This window comes from Triticum urartu, chromosome 3A (genome assembly GCF_056163025.1).
Source record: "Triticum urartu cultivar PI428250 chromosome 3A, HENAU_Tu73, whole genome shotgun sequence".
NCBI lineage: Eukaryota > Viridiplantae > Streptophyta > Magnoliopsida > Poales > Poaceae > Triticum > Triticum urartu.
In genome coordinates this window covers 121,356,829-121,379,754 of record NC_141875.1, presented here as the reverse complement: position 1 = coordinate 121,379,754, position 22,926 = coordinate 121,356,829, and the positions used below count along the sequence as shown (strand labels likewise).

The 22,926-nt window shown below is 50.4% G+C and overlaps 1 protein-coding gene across 1 annotated transcript; it reads right to left on the bottom strand.

Annotated features, from left to right (window-relative positions):
• Positions 1 to 9,353: 9,353 nt before the first annotated feature.
• LOC147978881 (uncharacterized) lies at positions 9,354 to 10,950 on the bottom strand. Its single transcript, XM_087516682.1, has 3 exons — positions 10,807 to 10,950; positions 10,087 to 10,363; positions 9,354 to 10,009 (listed from the first exon to the last, which is right to left on the bottom strand). The coding sequence occupies exons 1-3, from the start codon at positions 10,948 to 10,950 to the stop codon at positions 9,354 to 9,356; spliced, it is 1,077 nt and encodes a 358-aa protein (XP_087372808.1).
• Between the last annotated feature and the right edge of the window lie 11,976 nt (positions 10,951 to 22,926).

The following is a 22,926-nucleotide window of genomic DNA, read 5'->3' as shown; positions in this document are numbered from 1 at the left end:
TCCCCACCTTGGGAAGGACCTTTTGTGGTCAGCAAAAATCTGCACAACGGATCATACTACTGTCGGCATTCTGGGAACGGGGGTCCCCAGACTTGCCTGCCTGCGGCCTGCGGCGTGGCTCAAAGGGGGCCCAGCACGGCCCATCTTCATCAACACGGACCCAAGACCCTCGCGAGGGGCCAAGCCTCGCGGGGCGGGCGACACGGAGCTTCCTCAGGCACGGCCTCATCAGGCTAGCTCGCGAGGAGGCGGAGAAATCAAGGCGGGGTACCTCACGAGGTGCCCATGACGCAAGCCATGACGACCAAGGGTGCCAAGCGGGCGCCAGGCCGCGCAGTGTCCTCCTTTCCTCTTTGGTGCAAAGGGAGCAAGCGCAGGCGAGAGCATCAAGCAAAGGCACCCGTTTCGGTGCAACGAGACCAAGACCAACCCAACGGCAGTGAGGAAGTCATTGTGGAGCCCAAGCCAGCGTCACCACCGGAGTCTTTGGCAGGCGAGGACCAACTTTAGTCAGGATAAGTGTACCCGATGTTCCCCTTCAAAATGGCCAATTGTTGGCGCCCTTCCCGCTCAATATTTGGAAAGAGGCCCAGGGCCTTTGCCTATAAATAGGACTAGCCACCCCCAGAGGAGGGGGGATGAGATGAGATCAGGTAGATGAGACCAGGGATAAGATCATAGCAGCAAGAGAGAGAGAGAAGGGTGACTGAACTCCTCCTAGCAGTTCATCCCCCCAGCCAAGAACAGACCCTCGCGAGGCTGTTCTTCCTTGTATTGCTCATCATCATCAGCCCAAGAGGCAATCCACCAAACCACACTGGAGTAGGGTATTACACCACAACGGTGGCCCGAACCAGTATAAACCCTGTGTCTCTTGTGTTGTTCTTTCCATAGCTTAGATCTTAGCGAGGCGGTGGGGTGCAGGTAGGTAGAAGGCGAAATCTCCGCGCGCACCCCAGTGTTCGAACCTCAAGGGTCTGTCGGAACCCGAAACCCGACATTTGGCGCACCAGGTAGGGGTGCACCGGAGTTTCCCCTTCCGCCACCACCACGACCTGCCCCGCGATGAGTAGCGCGTCGCCCGCTCCGGCCGCCGGCGCCAGCATGGGGGGCCAGGGGGCTCCGAGCCCTGGCCCCAGCTCTGCAACGAGTACGGTGGCCGGACAAGTTCAAGCCAACGACGCCGCCGCGCTACAGCGGCGCGACTGGTCCGCTGGCCTTCTTGCTGGCGTACAAGGAGACCATCCTCGAAACCGGAGGTGATGATAGGGTCATGGCCAACTAGCTTCCCATGGCCCTGACTGGCGCTCCGCGCGCATGGCTGCTCCACCTACCGGTAGCCTCCGTGGCCTCTTGGGAGGAGCTCCGCGGCCTCTTCCTCGCCCACCATGCTACACCAACACCCCCGGTCGTCGAGGCCCTCCTGGGCGGCTCGCAGGCGCCGCCTACAAGTCACCACATCAAGTCGTTCATCCGCCGGGTCAGCACCGCTTCGACGCGGCAGGGGGATCTCCCGGATCGGGCGGCGCCTAAGGCTAGTCTGACCTTCAGATCGGAGGACCACCCCTCCAACTCGGCCTGCTCGGGTGCGCTCCCCATGCTGTGCACCCCCACCATCTGCCAGGTGGCCGTCACCAGAACTCTCATCGATGGCGGCGCGGGCCTCAGCGTGCTCTTGGTTGAGGCCTTCAGCCTCCTCTGCATACCCCTGGAACGGCTGCAACCCAACCGGCCCTTCTCAGGCATTGGGGGCGGGTCATCTAGCTCCTTGGGACAGATCCGGCTCCCAGTAACCTTCGGCACCTACGACAACTTCCGCACGGAGCCGATCGACTTCGACATCGCCCCCATCGGCCTCCCCTACAATGCCATCCTCGGCTATCCAGCACTGGCCCAGTTCATGGCCGCGACGCACCCGGCGTACAACCTCATGAAGATGCCCGGGAGCAGCGGTGTCCTCACCATGCACGGGGACACCGGAGACGCGCTGCGAGTGCTCAAGCTCGCCTACAAGACGGCGGCGTCGGCACAGCCCGCCGACTCGGAGACCCCCGAGCCCAAGGGGGCTGCACCCGCCAAGAAGAAACAGTTGTTCACCCAAGACAAGGCAGAAACCAAGCAGATACCCGTCGATGAGGACGGGTCCACCAACGCCACTTTCACCATAGGCGCCAACCTCGAGCCCGAGCAGGAGAAGACCCTGGTCAAGTTCCTGCGCGCGAACAAGAAGGTATTCGCTTGGGAGCCTGACCAGTTGGCGGGGATCCCTAGGAGCGTAATCGAGCATCACCTCAATGTGTGCCCCAACGTGCGCCCTGTGAAGCATAAGGCAAGGCGGCAGTCCACAGAAAAGCAGGCCTTCATCGTCCGAGAGACCCGCAAACTAGAAGCCGCTGGGGTCATTCGCGAGGTCCGATACCCGGATTGGTTGTCCAACCCTGTCGTTGTGCCAAAGAAGGGAGGGAAGGAGCGCATGTGTGTCGACTTCACCAACCTCAACAAGGCATGCCCGCAAGATCCGTTCCCGCTCCCCCGCATCGACCAGATCGTCGATTCAACCGCAGAATGCGACCTGCTATGCTTCCTGGATGCCTTCTCTGGGTATCACCAGATCAAGATGGCGATAGAAGACGTCGAAAAGACAGCCTTACTAACCCCGTGTGGGGTGTACTGCTACACATGCATGCCCTTTGGGCTGCGTAACACCGGGGCGACCTTTCAGCGGCTGATGCACATCACCTTGGGCCCCAGCTCAGGAAGAATGTTGAGGCTTACGTCGATGACATTGTGGTGAAGTCTCGGGAGGCCAGGACCCTGATACAAGACCTGGAGGAAACCTTCGCGAGCCTCAACGAGTGAACCTGCGGCTCAACCCAGAGAAGTGTGTGTTCGGAGTCCCCTCAGGCAAGCTCTTGGGTTTCCTCGTGTCCCACCGAGGCATCGAGGCTAACCCGGAAAAGGTCAAGGCGGTCGAGGACATGAGCCCGCCAAAGACCCTCAGAGAAATGCAGAAGCTCACTGGGCGCGTGACCGTGCTAGGGCGATTCATCTCCAAGTTGGGGGAGTGAGCGCTGCCCTTCTTCCAGCTAATGAAGAAAAAGGGGCCCCTTGAATGGACCGAAGAGGCCGACAAGGCTTTCCAAGATCTCAAGAGATACCTGACCAGCCCTACGGTCATGGTGGCTCCGCGCCCTCAAGAGCCCCTGGTGCTTTACCTCGCCGCCACTCCCTACTCCGCCAGCGCAGCCCTGGTGGCGGTTAGGGAGGAGCGTCGAATCAAAACCACAGCAGCAGCCCGGGACAAGGCAAAACAGGGACAAGGAAGGCCCACAGAAACCGCCACCGCGGCTGAGGAGGATCAGCCGCCGCAGAGGAGTGCACCGGAGGTGAAAGAGGCCCCTATCCCAGATAGCCATCCGCCGAAGGCCTCATCGCCTCAGGAGGCGCCATGGTCTCCGGAGGGCGCCACCAGCACTGACACACCCAACCTCATTGAGCACCCAGTGTACTTCGTCAGCATGGTGTAGCGGGATGCGAGGGCACGGTACCCCATGCCTCAGAAGCTCCTCCTCGCGCTACTGGTGGCCTCGCGCAAGCTGCGGCACTATTTTTAGGGTCACCCCATCAAGGTCGTCTCGTCATACCCCTTGGAGAGAGTGATCAGGAGCCCTAACTCAGCCGAAAGGGTCGCTGAGTGGAACATAGAACTGCAAGCGTTTCAGCTTGAATTCAGCACGACCAGAGTCATCAAGGGAGCAGCATTAGCTGATTTTGTGGCAGAATGGACGGAGGCACCAGGCCTCAAGGCCGACGAGGATCGGTCCCTCTCCCCGGGAAGCGAGGCGCCAGAAGGCTGGGTCATGTACTTCGATGGGGCGTTCTCCAGGCATGGCGCTGGAGCTAGGGTGGTGCTTATATCGCCCACTCAGGACAAGCTCTACTACGCTGTACAGCTCTGTTTCCAACAAGGTGAAAAGGTCTCCAACAACATAGCGGAGTATGAAGGTCTAATAGCGGGCTTGAAGGCCGCAGCTGCCCTGGGGGTGAAACGCCTCACCATCAAGGGCGATTCGCAGCTCCTTGTTAATTTCTCCAACAAGGTGTACGAGCCGAAAGATGAGCACATGGAAGCCTACCTTGCGGAGGTCCGCATGATGGAGAAGCAGTTCTGGGGGTTGGAGTTGCAGCATGTGCCCCGTGGCACCAATCAGGAGGCCGACGACATCGCCAAATGGGCGTCCAGGCGGTTTCCTTAGGAGCCTGGCGTCCTCGAGGAGTGACTCTTCAGGCCCTCGACCCTGCCGTCATTGTCAAACACGGCTCAGCCTCGGGAGGAGCTCCCCCAGCCACCTGCCTCAGGAGCCCCGGTCTGTGGCCCGGCCTCAGGAGCATGCCTGCTCCTGATGATGGAGCCTCAGGAGGGGGACTAGATCACGGAACTCCGGAGTTACTTAACACAAGGGACCCTGCCGGAGAAGGAGGAGGAGGCGGAGCGTGCGGCACGGCTGGCCACGACATATTGCATCAAGGATGGAGAGCTCTACCGGAAGCGACCAAACGATGTATCCCTGCACTGCATCTCCAGGGAGCAAGGAAAGGAGCTGCTGGAAGACATACACGGAGGAGACTGTGGACGTCATTCATCATCACGGACCCTGGTCGGCAAGGCGTTCCGCAGTGGGTTTTACTGGCCCATCGCACTCAATGACGCCGTCGAACTGGTGAAGGCTTGTGAGGCCCGCCAGTTCCATGCCAAGCAGATCCATCGGCCGCCAGGAGGCCTGCAGACTATACCCCTTTCATGGTCGTTCGCAGTCTGGGGGCTGGACATCCTGGGCCCGTTTCTTCGGGCGCCCGGGGGCTACCGCTACCTCTACGTCACCGTGGACAAGTTCACCAAGTGGGCTGAAGTAGAAGCCGTCCGCACCATCCCCGCGGGTTCCGCGGTCAAGTTCATCAGGGGCATCGTGAGCCGGTTCGGGGTGCCGAACCGCATCATCACAGACAACGGTTCGCAATTCACCAGTAACCTCTTCAAAACATATTGTGCTAACCTTGGAACGCAGATATGCTACGCTTCGGTGGCGCACCCCCGAAGCAACGGCCAGGCCGAGCGAGCCAACGCAGAGGTCCTGAGGGGCCTTAAGACCAGGACATTCAAGAAGAAGCTGGAGGCCTGCGGCAGAGGTTGGTACGATGAGCTTCAGTCCGTGCTGTGGTCCATCCGCACAACCGCGACCAAGCCGACTGGAGAGACCCCGTTCTTCCTGGTCTACGGAGCCGAAGCGGTCCTCCCTCACGAGGTCAGACGTTGCTCCGCACGGGTCCTAGCATTCGACGAGGCGCAGCAGGACGCCATGCGGGGGATGGACCTCGTGCTGGGGGAGGAACGTCGCCGAGAAGCCGCGCTGCGAGCGGCGAGGTACCAGCAAGCACTGCGACGATACCACTGCCGCAACATCCGCCCCAAAACTCTCGAGGTAGGAGACCTCGTGCTTAGGCGGGTTCTCTCAGGGAGGGACTGCACAAGCTATCTCCCATGTGGGAGGGCCCGTTCAAGGTTGTTCATGTTTCCAGGCCTGGCTCCGCGCGCTTGGAGACTCAGGAGGGGGTGCCGGTTCAGAACGCATGGAACATCCAACACCTCCGGAGGTTCTACCCTTAAAAAGGCCCAGAGCCTGTGAAGAAGGCGAATGCCTGTGAAGCTGTCGCATCTTGGAAAAGGCCCAGAGCCTGTGAAGAAGGCGAATGCCTGTGAAGCTGTCGCGTCTTGGAAAAGGCCCAGAGCCTGTGAAGAAGGCGAATGCCTATGAAGCTGTCACGTTTTGGAAAAGGCCCAGAGCCTGTGAAGAAGGCGAATGCCTGTGAAGCTGTCGCGTTTTGGAAAAGGCCCGGAGCCTGTGAAGAAGGCGAATGCCTGTGAAGCTGTCACATTTTGGAAAAGGCCCGGAGCCTGTGAAGAAGGCCAACGCCTGTGAAGCTCGCCGCCCGTGACACTCTCACGTAATAATGAGTTGGGGCTGTACACGCCCTGGAGTCTCAGGTGCGCTGGCCTCAGGCCCTGGGGCTCCCTCCCACGCCCAGTGGCAGCACTTAGCTCCGCGCTGGTGAGAAGACGTCGAAGACTAGATTAGGTGCTGGACGCGGCTTTTTCATTTGCTTTCCGCAGTTGGCTTGTTCATTCTCATTCGAAGTTTTGTTGAAGCTGTCGCCGTCTTTGACTTGTGGTTCTTTGACTTTTCACTCTCCTGCCTCGATTTCTCTTATGCAAGGCCTCGCGAGGGGGGCAGCCGAGCGCCCTCGTGAGTGTTTCCGTCCTAGTCATTCAAAGGTTTCGCGACCTGGGTCCATTACAGGAGCACCCCTCCAGTCTGTGCCCCACGGGCACCGCGACACGATCAAAGGGCCTGGGTCGGTCGCCCCCCCATGGCTGGGGCCGGGAACTATCTACGCGCGCCACGTAGCTGAAGTTACGATAACGGAAGCAAAGCGATGATTAACAGCAATAACCCAAACACGCCCCCGCGGGGCTCCACGCTACTGTCTTTTTACGCAGGAAAAAGGAAAAGAAAGAGCAAATCAGGCACAGCTCGCCTCACACCGGCCTGCAAGGAAGACTCGGGCTGCCTCCGGGGCTCAGTCAGACTCCCTCTCGTGCTTCACCGAGGCGCGACGACGGGCAGACGCGCTACCACCTTCCAGGTAGGTATGACGGCGTGGAGGTTGACCGCGGCCACCGCTAGAAGAGTCGCCGCCTGAAGAAGAAGGAGAGGCAAGGGGGGATGAACTGGAAGGGCGCGTGCCTTTCCGTACTTATAGCCGGCGAAGGCCAATCGTCGACCTCCACGATCGCAGGTAATCATGACTCGCTTTGCATGCAGGGACTTGTCCGATCCATGCAGTTGCCGAGGCGCCGTGGGGAAGTGGAGACGCCCACGTCCAATCAACCGCCACGCAGCGCCCAAGGCCGCAGGCTGTTAGGGCCCGCGGCGCTTCACTCTTGCCCTTTCGCCTCCCAGCACGGCCAAGTCCGGGCGCGCCTTGGGCCCAGGGGCTACTGTCGGCGTTCTGGGAACGGGGGTCCCCAGACTTGCCTGCCTGCAGCCTGCGGCGTGGCTCAAAGGGGGCCCAGCACGGCCCATCTTCATCAACACGGACCCAAGACCCTCGCGAGGGGCCAAGCCTCGCGGGGCGGACGACACGGAGCTTCCTCAGGCACGGCCTCATCAGGCTAGCTCGCGAGGAGGCGGAGAAATCAAGGCGGGGTACCTCACGAGGTGCCCATGACGCAAGCCATGACGACCAAGGGTGCCAGGCGGGCGCCAGCCCGCGCAGTGTCCTCCTTTCCTCTTTGGTGCAAAGGGAGCAAGCGCAGGCGAGAGCATCAAGCAAAGGCACCCGTTTCGGTGCAACGAGACCAAGACCAACCCAACGGCAGGGAGGAAGTCATTGTGGATCCCAAGCCAGCGTCACCACCAGAGTCTTTGGCAGGCGAGGACCAATTTTTGGCGCCCTTCCCGCTCAATATTTGGGAAGAGGCCCAGGGACTTTGCCTATAAATAGGACTAGCCACCCCCAGAGGAGGGGGGATGAGATGAGATCAGGTAGATGAGACCAGGGATAAGATCATAGCGGCAAGAGAGAGAGAGAAGGGTGACTGAACTCCTCCTAGCAGTTCATCCCCCCAGCCAAGAACAGACCCTCGCGAGGCTGTTCTTCCTTGTATTGATCATCATCATCAGCCCAAGAGGCAATCCACCAAACCACACTGGATTAGGGTATTACACCACAACGGTGGCCCGAACCAGTATAAACCCTGTGTCTCTTGTGTTGTTCTTTCCATAGCTTAGATCTTAGTGAGGCGGTGGGGTGCAGGTAGGTAGAAGACGAAATCTCCGCGCACACCCCAGTGTTCGAACCTCAAGGGTCTGCCAGAACCCGAAACCCGACAACTACCTTATCGATGTTCGAGAGCATAAAGACTCACGTAAATATAGCTCATCTTCGGCCTTACATTACTTGAGCCACAGGCTCTTCTTATGTACATAGTTATGATAATGTATATATTATGATCAATATAATAAACCGACGCCTCAGCTAAAGCGGGGTATCCGTTGTCTTCTTATATCATGTGTGGCTACATGGGGGCTTTTGTTCATAAAGCGGAGTCCGGTTTACCCCTTGATTCAGCTTATACAGCTTTATATAAAAAATCACTTGGGGGCTTGGTCATATTCGAACCATAGCTACACCTCTTGATCGGCTCAAAGCCAAAAGGAAAATTACTTAGGGGCCAAAGAGAGTGTTGCAAAAGAACAACTCAAACATAGGCACCCACTGAGCACAACTCAAAAAATTGCTTGGGGATTCTTTGCTTCGCAATGAACACAGAATCTACACTTGTAATAGGCTATCAAGCCATGGCTTGGAAGCCTGGTGTATACACCTAAAACCCCGGGTTAGCCTGCCTTTTTAAGTAAGCCACTACGTCCAGGTAAACCTGGTATGACCCGTCAAACTTTTGACAAGTCAATCTCATAGACCCTAAACTTGTCAAAGTTAAAACGACGATTGGTTAAAGATTGAGGTCCATCTTAAAAGGCTTTGTAAAATGGTTTAACTCAGCGGCCTGTAGCCCATGAAAAGCCTTGAATTTGGGGCCTGGAAGCCCGTGAAAAGCCTCGAGTACAAAGTTTTCATATGCTTTTATTTGCAAAAAAAATTCTCTTTTGATGAGATTTATTATGGTTTTGATAAACCGGCGTTCCTTGACCCGGTTCAATTTTCAAATACAAGTTGTCAGTGCATGATCAAGCATAAATCCGGTGCTTATTAACACGGTCTGGTTTTCGATTACAAATCGCCAGTGTTACATACGGATAATCCGGTGTTTTTCATAAATCAGTACAGTTTTATCATAAACCGACACAATGTGGAAGGAGTTATCAGTACTCATGATTGGGGTTGTTGCCATCACTACAAAAGTTGGTCAACCAGCATTGTGATTCAATGTCACAGGTAACATTTATTTTCATATTTGATTATCTTTTTATAGCCTTGGTTATCAATCCATAGGACATATGTTTGGGCATCATGACCCGTCCGGTGATAAACCGCCCAGACACTTTCAAATTTCTTATATGCAGGAACAATTTAAATAGCACCGCTACGGATTATGAACATAATATCTCCTAAAGCATGGTGGATTCACAATATCAGGCAAAAAAAGTATGCATGATGGCATAGCAGACCAAGTGTTTTCAACTAGCCTATTACAAGGCGTTTTAATGCCCAACAGAATAATTGTTTTCGGCAAAGGTGGCAGTACGCCGAATGCTAAACCGGTCTCCAGATTACGACTCGTCACCAGGCTGAGTTGACGGCTGCGGATCGTCCTGCGCTGGTGCATCTTCCTCCCCTCTACCTAGTGGCTGGAAGTCAATGGTTGCCCAATTGATTCCAGTTAAGGCTTGGAACACAGCTTCGTCACTTATAAGGTTTGAGGGGTCAACATCAGGGGCATAGGTGTGCTTACGGATTGGCGGAATAAGATCTTCTACATCATGTGTCGGCGCAGGATATCTTTTCTGATCAGAATCATAAACCGGCTGATAATGAGAGAGATCTGTTTCATCAGCCAATTTTCTCGCTATGGGGCGCATTTCCCTCGTCAGCCTTCGAAGATCATCATTGTTAAATTCTGAGCCATCTTCCTTCATGCTAGGGTAGCCGCGGCCTATATCTAACAGTTTAAGATCTGGTATCCGTGCCTTCGCCCGGATTAGTGCGGTCAGCGCACCTGACCTGGCAGCTGATCTTTTTAGTTCGTCCAACCGGGCAGGCAACATAGAAAGCTTCTCAATGATCTCTTTTATTAAGGTTGGAGGCGGTTTATTATGCACAGCGGTGCAAATGGCCCGTTGAGCTCTGGAATATAGCTGCTCTATCAGTGTATAGGCAGCCTTCAGCTTCATCCGCATGTCAGAGACCAGATGGGTAATGCAAGTTCCTGTGTCATTACAAGCATCAGTAATCGGCAACCGATGAGATAATGTATATTGAAAAAGCTTCAGGTGAGGTACTTACCAAAAACAGCAGCCGTCATGGCATTGATCTGCCGCTTTAAACCGGTCAGCTCTTCCACCACCGGTTTAAGAGCTGCCTCCACGTCTTCGGCTCTCTTTTGTAAAGTGGTTTTCTCTATGTCCCAGTCTGCCTGTTCCTTCTTCAAAGATTCTTTCAGCTTCTCCATGGTTGCTAAGGCACTGGCCAGTTCTTCTTTGGCTTTGGAGGTCTCTGCTTGCTGGGTTTTGATATTTTCTTGCAGGTCAGCGGTTTGGGCTTCCTTTTTGCTCAGCTTAGCCTATAAGAGACAAACATGTTATGCGATGGCAATGAAATTTGGAAGTCCCAAGCGCATAACAAGTTATACACTTGGCACTTGGGGGCTAATGCCTATTTGCTTGATTCTCAGAATTTTTTTAACAAGTCCCAAGCACAATACAAGTATTATTCTTGACACTCGGGGGCTAATGTATGTTTGCTCAAAGTAACACTGGTTAAAAGTGCCGGTTCAGCTTGGAAAGATAAATCAGCCCTTGGGGACTACACTGATGAAAGTTTCAATATTATAAAGTTAAAAGTACAAGTTCATCCCAAAAGATAAACCGGCCCTTGGAATATAAGCATGAAGAGTTGTGATATTGCAAAGTCCCGGTTTAGATGGGCGCCATAAATCAGCCCTTGGGGGCTACTGGAGTTGGTACTAAAAATTTGGACATAAAAGAGAAACAGTTATGAAGTTACCTCATATCGCTCCTTCATCAGATTCACTAAACTGGCTTCGTAGTCACGGTTTGTGTATAGACGGTTTAAGAAACCAGAATGAAGTTCTTGGGCGTTGAGGTGGGCGTAGCTTGACAAGTCTGTGCTCCACTTTCCTTTGCCCATAGCAGAGAGTTCCTCCTTGGCACTATGTTTTGACAATGCAACATGATTGCCAGGGGTGGTGTGGCCAACACCAGTAATTATAACATCATCTTCCTTGTCACCAATAGCCTTTACCGGAGTCGACGCATGAGCAGCCTTAAAGGGACTTGACGGTCTATTATCAGTTGGGACCGGGCTTGCCGGTTTATCAATATGACCTGTTGCATCAACTTCTGCTGGTTCAACAAAATCATGGTCCTGAAGGGGTGGATCATCAGGCATGGCATCAACATTGGTTCTTTCCAATTCTGAAGTTCCCTCCAGTTCAACAACCACATGGTCGTCAGACGGTTTATCTACACGAGCCTTCTTGCTAGGTCTGGCCTTGGCTCTGAAAGAAAAAGATATAAAGGTCAGTATAACATGTAAATATAAGGCGTCAAAAGGAGTAGGTTTACAGTGTTTACCCAGGAACAGTTTTAAGTGGGGGAAGCTGTGTGGCTGTAGACTCGCCGGATGATGAAAGAGGTGTTCCCTGATAATTTGAATCGGATGGATTAAGAGGCTGTCGGAAATAACCCGCCTTGGGATAAGAAGTATCGGAAGTGTTTGAGACCTCAGATCGACGCTTCCGGCGTGTTCGTTAACCGGTCAAAGTGACTACTTGGCCACCATGTCGGGTTGTGCGGCGAGCTTCGTGTTGCTGCTTCTTCAAAAGAAAGTTTGGGTCCAAGTGAGCTAGGGGGTGAGAAAATCTTACTTTCTGGATTGCTTTATGGATTTTTTGTGTTGGCAGAGGATCTGAACCAGAGGAAAGGATAATTACCTCTGCATCATCAGCTTGGCTGCCTTCGGCGTCATCCTGATAATGATTATTGTCAATGAGGTGTATGAAAAATGAACCAAGAGAGTCAAGTTCTACCTCTGCGTCCGAGTCATCAAGGTTGTCATCAAGGTTTAACCCGATGGGTTCAGCTGCCTTTTTCTTGGCAGGTCTTTTAACAACCTTCGTCTTTGGTCGAGGGGTCTTGGCCGGTTTTTCCTGTGGTTTCTTCTTCTAGAATGGGTCGTCACCCTGTTAAGAGATTAACAGAAGATATAAAATATTACACGAATAAGAATATCAAGTACAAGCAGGAGTAAGGTAAGTCTTACAGCCGGCGGTTTATTGGAAACGCAGAAGGGACTAAGCCCTGTTTTGCTGCAGACAGCCACTGGTTCATCCAACATCTTCTTAACAGATTCAGTAACTTCAGCCTCTGTTAGCTGAATATCAATGTGTCATTGAGGATCTTTTAAGTCCCCTGTGTACTGACACATTAAACTGGAGGGACGGCTTAACGGTAAAATACTCCAAGTTATCCAGCAACGAGCAAAATCAACTCCTGTCAGACTGTTAGCCATAAAGGCTCTGAGCTTGGCGAGTTGTGGAGCATATGTGGACCATTCCTTGGTAGTCAGCCGTTGTGGAAGTGGGTGCGTGTTGGTAAGACGGTGAGCACGGTAACCCGGCAGAGGGTTCTCATCTTCAGGGGAAGTATCGTTGTAGTAGAACCAAGTCTGGTTCCAATCCTTAGGATGACTGTGAAGTTTGGCGTGAGGAAAGCTGACGTCCTTCCTTTTCTGAATGGAGACACCACCAAGTTCAGTGTTGGGCCCGTCTACAAATTCAGTACGACGGTTTAAATAGAAAAAATCCCAGAGCAGTTCAACAGTTGGCTCTTCTTGTAAATAGGCCTCAGAGAACACTTGAAAATGGCAAATATTGGACACAAAGTTAGGTCCAATGTCTTGAGTGGATCTGGAAGCTGGCAAGCACATCACGGAAAAACTTGGACCTGAGCAGTTTAAAACCAAGGCTCATGTGATCAACGAATACCACTATCTCGCCATCCTTGGGGGTAGGAGGATTCTCTGGACCAGGAACTCGCTAGTGGATTTTGCTTTGTTTTGGTAAAGCGCCAGTTCTGACACATCCATCTAGCTGCTCCTCAGTAACCCGGGAAGGGACCCAGTTACAAGCATAGAACTGTTTGGCCATTTTGAATAAGGAGCTGGAAAAGATTGATGCCGGTTTAAGACTCATGATTAGCAAGCATAAAGCATAGCAGGTTAAGGAAAAAGCATTCAAGCATGCAAAATTGTTAAACCGGAGTCTGACAATGGAGGAGGTGCAAAGATAAATGAATCAACGGTTTAAGAGGGGACTAATGGTACCTATCGGATTATCATCTTTCAAAAAGCTAAACCGCCTATATTGGTATGAAAGGCACAGATCTAAAATACCTAAGTAAGGGTAAAACAAGTTTTCACAAATTGGTATGATAATTTTAGATCTGCGGTGCGACAGAAAACTAGAATATATTCAGACCTAAACTTCAGGTACTTAAGCAGTTCATCAGGATCAGATGAGTCTTTCTATATGAAGGGGATGCTCTAATTAAGAAAAAGTAGTGCCGACTAAAAAGGCACCGAAAAATATCAGATCTAGCTTGCCATTTGCGCTACTGAGAAGAACAACTCTAGAACTTCAAAGAGCTCCGATGAGTGCAAACCCTAATGATAAGATCTAGGGTGGAAGGAGAGAAGGCTTACCAGTGTCAAAGGAACAGCGGAGAGGCGCCGCAACTTTCTGGTACGATCAGGGTGATGCAGGGCCGTTGTTGGGGCAGATGCGAAGGTCGACGGCGGCGGCAGAGCTCCAACGTTTGGGCGATGCGAGGAAGAAGACGATGTGAAGGGGCATGAAGGGGAAAAATGAAAAGGACCCCTAGTCCTTATTTATAAGGCGAATGGATAAGCGATAGGCGCGGAAACTGAGGAGCCCAAAAAATGGGTATACAACAAGGTTGTTGCCTCGATTGTTGGAGGATCATTAATGAAGGGTATCTTCGGTTTTAATAAACAGATGATGCCATGGCAGTTTATCATGATCCTGGAAGATGAAGTCATGGTGGTTTATGAGACTTACGTGAAGGTGCTGAAGAAGAAATTTTCCTAAGTATTGAAGACTGACATGAACCAGTTCAAATCAATCTGGGGCCTAATGTTGGGGATATTACTGCTGGGCATAAACTGGCTAGGAGAGGCCGGATTATCCCTATAATGAGTTATTGTATTTGAAGCCCATGAAGACAAAGATGGTGGCGCTTTATGAAGACCCAGGGCCCAAAGGCGGATTAAGGCCTATAGACATAAACCCACATTGATATGTAAACTTGTGATGTAAGATAGAAAGAGTAGAGACCGAGCCGAACACGTTTATGAGCTGGCCTCGGGATTCTGTAAACCGACGGGCGTAAACCTATGTATATAAAGGGACGACCCGGCGGCAGTTTAGGGACAACAAACAATAACTTGAGAGCCATGCAAAGCGGATTCGCTCCCTGGTCATCGAGCCCCAAGCAATTCCATCACAACTGGACGTAGACTTTTACCTTCACCGTAAGGGGCCGAACCAGTATAACTCCTTGCGTCCCTTGTCCGCTTTAACCCCTTTAAGCTAACCCGTAGCGATGGCTCCACAACTAAGTCCTTTCACGAGGACATCTGCCGTGACAATTCCACGACACTTCCCATTAGCAATCATGTGAAAGAATTGTGTATTATCATCCCCTTGGACGATTTTAGACACTTTTGCTCGAAGCGCCCATTTCATCTCCTTTTCTCTCATGAGGGTTTGCAACTTCTTCTCGGCCTCATTCTTAATATCTCTCTCGGAAGTATTAAGAAGGATCGATTCTGCTTTCACACCAAGTTCATTAATAATTCTTATCAATCTTTCCTTTTCCACTTTATATAAACCACTTTGGTGTTTGGCCCAGCCTCTCAAAAATTGGCGCAGATGCCTAATTTTGTTTTGCCATCTCTCCACATTAGAAGACCCTCCCATGTCTCTGGCCCATTCAGTCGCGATGAGATGGATCTTGCCGAGGACCAGGAGCTTCAGAGTCAGCGTGTGCCCGAATGCTACGTGCATGCCTGGCTTCCAGTCCGTGGATTCTGTGTTCACCGGTGTCAGATCGTCCCTCTTTCTTTTCTTCTTATTCTTCTTCTTCTTCTTCTTCCTATCATCGACACGTGGGGTAGCAAGACCAATGGAGGCCCTGAGAAGCTTGGCAGGCGCTTGACGGCTGCAGGGCATATGCCGTAGTGCGCCCGAAGGATCCTGGACACCTTGACCGGCGGAGACGCCAACGACACGCACACCAAGGTGGCCGGTTCGGGGTGCCTCGCGAAAACGGCGACACACTCCAGGGCTACTTGCATCGCGAGGGAGATGATACTAAACGCCGCCTCGTCCGGGCTCCTGTTACGGTCTTGCTCGTGGAGCTGCGTGGCACCGAGGGGGTCGCCTTCGGCCAGGCACAGGTAGCGCATTGCCTCTTTTTTCTCCAAGTAGCGGTACTGGAAGCAAAGGAAGGTGACAAGACCCTCCAGCGACCGCCGTTCCATGGTCATGGAGTCAACCGTCTCTCGGTACAACGGTATATCAAAGATTTGTCTATATTTTGTGTTGGTCCTCACCCTAGAGATGATCGAATCCTTCACATCATCCTCTTCCTCCTCGATTTCCTCCTCCTTCTCGGGGATGGGCGTGTAGGATATGATGTTGGCGATGATGTTGGACACCGGGTCGAGCAAGCCGAAGCACACGCCGGCCTTGAGGAGGTGTGTGGCCAACGAGGGTATCCTCTCCGCTGGCAGCCGGTCGAGCACCGCCTTGTAGAAACCGTGGATGCGATCGAGCAAGATGCATATGTCCTGCCTGACGCTCTCAGGCGTGATGCCGTAAGGCCAACTCCAACGCGCGACCCCATCCGGACGTCCGTTTTTCCCGGATTCTGTCCATTTGGGTAGGGCAATGGGGTCGTGTCCAGGCATTTTCTGAGATGCGGTGGCCGTGCTCCTAACACGTGGACGCATCCCAACCGCATCCTGTCTGCGTACATTTTTCTTTGCAAGCCCATATCTTTTTTTCATCATTGATTTTTGATACATGGGAAATACATCACCAAATTTTGACTACTCTTGTAAGGTATCCAAACAAGAACCACAAGAATACATTTTAGAAGGTATCCAACTTGCATGACTGCTCTTGTAAGTTTGATTAGTGCCTTCTCGATGCATTAATTGTTGATCCATGGAGGCTCGATCTTGTGTGCTTCTTTCCTCTTCGAGTGTAAAGAACTAGACGTTGCTTCCTCACATCCACTCTCGTGTCTAGCCTCTATTCTAGTAACAAGTGCACTAGTCTCATCTCTAGCCTCTATGCTAGCTAAAAGTGCACGAACATCTACTAAATTGCGCTCTATCAATATATCAATGTACTCTTCTTTCCAATACCAAAACTTGCATCCATTCTACACAATAAAATTTTTAGGTTAGCACAACCAAAGCTAAAGTAGCACATAACCCATCGTTTGAGTACCTGATGAACACCCATTTGGAATGTTCCGGCGTTGTAGACACGCGATGCAAGACCTTCTTTGGGCAGTCATCGCACTTAATGAGTGGCAACGGTGCACCGATGAGCTTTTGGGCCAGCACCGAGCCTGGCCGACCGCCATTCATGTATCTGACGGCAGACCACCGACGGTGTAGATCCGAGCGGCTAGAGGAGGATCCAATACCTGCATGCGGCCTTGCGGCCTTGTGCAGGCCTTCCGGCCTGGTGCCCGGCCAGTCCATGGCACAGTGCGGCCTCCCACAACCGGGAGAGCTCAAGCTTGACCGGATCCGCTCCAAATCCGACCGCCGGGTGCGCAAATCAGGAGGCCGTGGTTGGGTAGCTCGGGGGCGTCAAGGGAAAGGAGGCTGGGCGAGCGCACGTCCGAACTGCACAGCTGCAATGGCAGCACGCGGCGGTGGCGACGACGAGGGGCAAGAATGGAGAAGAGTGGAGGGGGTGTGATACGTCTCCGTCGTGTCTATAATTTTTGATTGTTTCATGCCAATATTATACAACTTTCATATACTTTTGGCAACTTTTTATACTATTTATGGGACTAACATATTGATCCAGTGCCTAGTGCCAGTTCCTGTTTGTTGCATGTTTTTTGTTTCGCGGAAAATCTAGATCGAACGGACTCCAAACGGGATAAAAACTGACAGAGATTTTTTTTTGGAATATATGTGATTTTTGGGAAGAAGAATCAACGCGAGACGATGCCCGAGGGGGCCACGAGGCAGGGGGCGCGCCCCAGGGGGTCAAGCGCGCCCTGGGCCTCGTGGCCACCCCGTAAGGCGGTTGGTGCCCTTATTTCACCGCAAGAAATCTAATATCCGGATAAAAATCGTGTCCAAAATTCAGCCCAATCGGAGTTATGGATCTCCGGGAATTTAAGAAACGGTGAAAGGGTAGAATCTGGAACGCAGAAACAGAGAGAGACAGAGAGACAGATCCAATCTCGGAGGGGCTCTCGCTCCTCCGCCGCCATGGAGGCCATGGACCAGAGGGAAACCCTTCTTTCATCTAGGGGGAAGGTCAAGGAAGAAGAAGAATAAGGGGGGCTCTCTCCCCCTCTCTCCCGGTGGCGCCGGAACACCGCCAGGGCCATCATCATCACCGCAATCTACACCAACAACTTCACCACCATCATCACCAACTCTCTCCCCTCTATGCAGCGGTGTAACCCCTCTTTTACCAGCTGTAATATCTACTTATACATGGTGCTCAACTCTATATATTATTTCCCAATGATGTATGGCTATCCTATGATGTTTGAGTAGATCTGTTTTATCCTATGGGTTAATTGATGATCATGATTGGTTTGAGTTGCATGTTTTATTATTGGTGTTGTCCTATGGTGCTCTCCGTGTCACGCAAGCATGAGGGATCTCTGCTGTAGGGTTTGCAATATGTTCATGATTTGCTTATGGTGGGTGGCGTGAGTGACAGAAGCACAGACCCGAGTAAGTAGGTTGTTTGCGTATGGGAGTAAAGAGGACTTGATGCCTTATAATGCTATGGTTGGGTTTTACCTTAATGATCTTTAGTAGTTGCGGATGTTTTCTAGAGTTCCAATCATAAGTGCATATGATCCAAGAAGATAAAGTATGTTAGCTTATGCCTCTCCCTCAAATAAAATTGCAATAATGATTACCGGTCTAGTTATCGATTGTCTAGGGAAAAATAACTTTCTGGTGTGACAACAAGCTCTCTACTAAACCTAACTTAGTTGTGTCTTTATCTAAACAGCCCCTACTTTTTATTTACGCGCTCTTTATTATCTTGCAAACCTATCCCACAACACCTACAAAGTACTTCTAGTTTCATACTTGTTCTAGGTAAAGCGAACGTCAAGTGTGCATAGAGTTGTATCGGTGGTCGATAGAACTTGAGGGAATATTTGTTCTACCTTTAGCTCCTCGTTGGGTTCGACACTCTTACTTATCGAAAGAGGCTACAATTGATCCCCTACACTTGTGGGTTATCAAGACCTTTTTCTGGCGCCGTTGCCGGGGAGCAATAGCATGGGGTGAATATTCTCGTGGGTGCTTGTTTGCTTTATCACTAAGTAATTTTTATTTGTTGTTCTTAGTTGTTTTCTATCTTTAGTTATGGGTAGGAAACGCAAAATACCAAAAAAATTAGTTGTACCTACTACACCAATGGTTGAAGAACCACTCAGAATCTATCACACTCCTGAAGCTTTTTACTTGGATCATCTTTGATCCCTATATGCTCGTGTTGAAACACCAACTAGCTTAGTTGAGGGAAAATCTTTAGATGAGCATGCTTGTTATGTGCGACACAGCTTATCTCAAAAAGGGAAACTTTTACTGGATCACATTCATCGTTTGCAATGCTATGCTTGGAATTTATGTGAAATATATGATGTTACTTATTGTTCTAAAAACCCTAAGAAACACCTTCCCTACCAATGTGAGTTTAGTGATAATGGAATCGTATCTTCATATGCTAAGGGTGTTTATAATTACTATGATGTTCAACAAATTGAAGAATTTGTTGCTTTTAAGGGTGCTTATGAAGTTGCTTCTTTGATTGAAAAGTATGATGCTACTCTTTACAAATCTGAAAATTTTGCCATACTTAAATATTGTTATGATAATTATGCTTCTAATGCCTATGTTAAACCATATATTGAGGACTCCTCCACTGTCCAAGAAGAGACTAATATTTTGCAGGAGTCTATGGAAGAAGAAATTGATGAAACTGTGAGCTCATTGGATGAAAAAGATGATGAGGAGAGCGAAGAACAAAAGGAGGAAAAGCGGATTAGCTATTCGTGCCCACCTTCTAATGAGAGTAACTCTCCAACTCATACATTATTTAGCGTCCCTTCGTTCTTACCGAAGGATGAATGCTATGATGATTGTTATGATCCCATTGATTCTTTTGAAATATCCTTTTTTGATGATGCTTGCTATGCTTGTGGCCAAGATGCCAATATGAATTATGCTTATGGAGATGAACTTGCTATAGTTCCTTATGTTAAACATGAATTTTTTTTGCTATTGCACCCACGCATGATAGTCCTATTATCTTTTTGAATTCTCCCGACTACACTATATCGGAGAAGTTTGCGCTTATTAAGGATTATATTGATGGATTGCGTTTTACTACTACACATGATTATTTTGATAGATATAATATGCATGTTCTTGCTGCTCCTACTTGCAATTATTATGAGAGAGGAACTACATCTCCGCCTCTCCATGTTTCCAATATGATAAAATTACAAGAAACTGTTTATACTATGCATGGGACTTTACTATGTGTGTATGAATTGTTCTTTAAATGCCGATGCATAGGAAGAGATTTAGACTTCGTCATTACATGATATATGTTACCTTGTGCTCACTACTAAATCATAAATCATTGTTAATTAAAATTGGCTTTGATATACCTTGGGATCCGGGTGGATCCATTACTTGAGCACCTTATGCCTAGCTTAATGGCTTTAAAGAAAGCGCTGCCAGAGAGACAACCCAGAAGTTTTAGAGAGTCATTTATTTCTGTTGAGTGCTTTTATATAGTTTAAAAACAAAAAAATAAAGAGGGAAACCCAAAAAATTTCAAAAAGGAAAGTGAAAGTGAGAAAGACAAGCATTGTTGAAGTGGGGGAGCTCCTTGAACTTTGTTCATGCTCACGGAAACTTTGTTAATCTTGATTACAGAAACTTTTCAACAAAAATAATTATCCCCTTGCACAACTCCATTGTATTATAAAAATAATGTGCCAAGATTTGCCTTTAGGATGTTTACATTGCTTGTTGGTTTGTGCGGTGCAGAACAGAAACTTTGGCTGTAGTGCGTGTCACAGCCCTAGAATTTGCTTGTCATTACTTGCATTAAGGCAGTCATGTCATCATGTTTAAATTTCTCAGAAAATTGAAATGGGGATGACAAACCCTAGCACCAAAAATTAAATCAAATAGGGTCAGGTTTAAGCCTTTTCAATAAACCCAAAATGCCTTTAAAAATGTTCATCATTTTTAGAAAAGATTAAAACCTCTGACAAAAATGATGCGCATGTTTCAAGGTCATTCATGGATTTTTGAATTAAATCTTATCGTATTTGAATTTGGGCATTTAAACACTATAAATAATTTAAATGCTCAAATAATGCTAAATTTAAATGTGGACCACTGGAATAATCCATAGAGTGACCACAAATTATTGCAGCATTTTACAAAATGCTTTAGTATTTTTACTAAAGCCAAAACAGCAGCAGAAAAATAGAAAACAGAAGAAAAATAGAATAGGAAGGAAACCCACCTAACTTTCCTGGCAGCCCATCCGCATCCCAACACTGTGCAGCCTAGCAGCAGCCCAGCCCACCGCAGCCGCCACCGTCTTCAACGTCCTGCCAGTAGGCAGGAGGGCGTGTGCCCAACGCACGCGCGCACGCGCCGGCCACCTCCTGCTTGCCTGCACGCCGCTGTATTCACCCGAGGGCGCCATGCACCCTCCCTCGACCCTCTGCACCTCCTCCCTCCTCGCAGTTCTCTCCCCTCCCCTCGCTCTCCCGAAGCCGAGCGGAGCTCGTCGCCGCCGTACGCCGTAGATGCGGCCTCCGTGCTCCCCTCGCCTCCCCGACGTGTCCACGAGCATCGCCATGCCTCCCTCGTCCTCTCCGTCCAGCCACGCCTCGCCGGAGGCCTTGCATCGACGCCATCTTCATCGTCTTCGTCGCCGGCCATCGGAGATGCCTCTCGCCGCCCCGCTCGCTCCGGTGCTTCCCCGAGAACGCCGAGGCCACCTCTGCATCCACCGTGAGCCCCTGCCCCTAACCCCCTCCTCTATGCCTCGGTTGCGCCCCCTAGACGCCATCTCCATCAAGCCTGAGCACTCTGCTCCGCCGGCGACGCCGTCGTCGTGGCCACAGCCACGCGGGCTCAAAACCGAGTGCGTCACCACGTTTGCCACACTCCCAGGAGGCCGTAGCCCCTCTCCACGCCCCTATTGTGCATCCCAGCGCCGAACCCGAGCACGCCCGAGCTCCGGCCGCCGCCGCGAGCTCCGTTCCGACGAGCTCCGGCGCCCCCACGGCCACCCACCTACCTCCCTGGATGCGGGCGAGTCCGGGCTACGCCCCGATGCCCTTAGCCACCGCCCCGTTGCCTTTAGCGCGAGTTCGGCGCGTTGCCGCCGCGGGTTTGGTCGCCACCGGCCAACTCCGGTGACAGCCGACGCGGCGGGGTTCTGACAGCGTTGGTATCAGAGCCTGACTGCTTGTAGGATTACCAAGCCAGACTGGTCGAAGTTGAGTCTAGAAATGCTTTAGTTATATAAGGGAATTGATTGTGGGATGGAACGTAAGGCTCTTTTTATTCCTTATATCTCGTGCCCTCTGATCTGAGTCACCCTCTTCTCTTCTACGGGGATTAAGAACTATGCTTCTCATCTTTCTATCAGGATCACGTGTTACTAAACCATAGTTGCCTAGGATTGTTGGATTTAAGCCTCAGTTTAGTTCCTACTACTTCCATATGTTCATAGCTAGCCTCAGAACCTTGATATTGTGTTGTTGAGTGGTTATGCCACCATTTTGCAGGATGTCTCAAATCTTTTGAGCATTTATAGCCGTTATACTGTCCGAGTCATCCCAGGTCTCCAAATAGTCTGATGCAATTGCAAATCCTTTCTTCCCATTTCTGATATCCTTTTGGGCAAGATTAACCACACTAATCGGTGAGTTGAGGCACTCTGTTGCCTCGACATATAGGTTGGACCTAGTATGATGACCCTAGGTGTTTTAGAGGATCACCTAGTAATCTAGCCATGTCTTGTGTTTCCAGTGTGATGATTCTGGCCATCATTCTTGAAAGCATCCCGTGATGCCATTTAATTAGTAGGTATTCTATTCCTGGGTTTGAACCCGAGATTCACTCCAGTCACCTCTTGTTGATAGTGTTTGCTTGTTCCTTTAGGATATTAGTAACCTTGCGACAGTCCTCGAGGTCTGTGGTATTTCCTTCTTCCAAATACCATGAACCATTAAGGCAGAAGTTCTTTGAACCAAAATATCACAATCAGAGTACTCTTGAGGAGTTCTCCATTCATAATTGTGATTCTGCCAGTTCTACCTTTCTGCATGGGTTATCTGGAAGAAACTTGTTAAACTTGGTTCGACATATTAATCTATGCATCCACAACTCAGAAAGATATATGTCCTCTTGAGTTGTCCCTCTTCAATTGTATTCCGACCATCATCTATCAATTGATAGTCAGGAGTAATTGTGCATCCATGTTACCGATGCTATTATTCTTGTGGTCCGTTAAGCCATTCTATTTCAGAATGACTAGGAGAACAAACTCTAGTACCTCATCCATATCCAGGATTGGGTCAAAGTAGTTGTGTTCTATAGATCAAATGCTAATCCAGCTTTTGCTCTGTTCTACCGTGAAGTATTACCCACTTTATGTCAAGAATATTGTGAGAATTGCACCATCTCTTATGAACTCTTGATGCAGTGATACTTCGCACCATCATCATTCATTTCTCGGTCCTCGTGTTGTTGTAACTA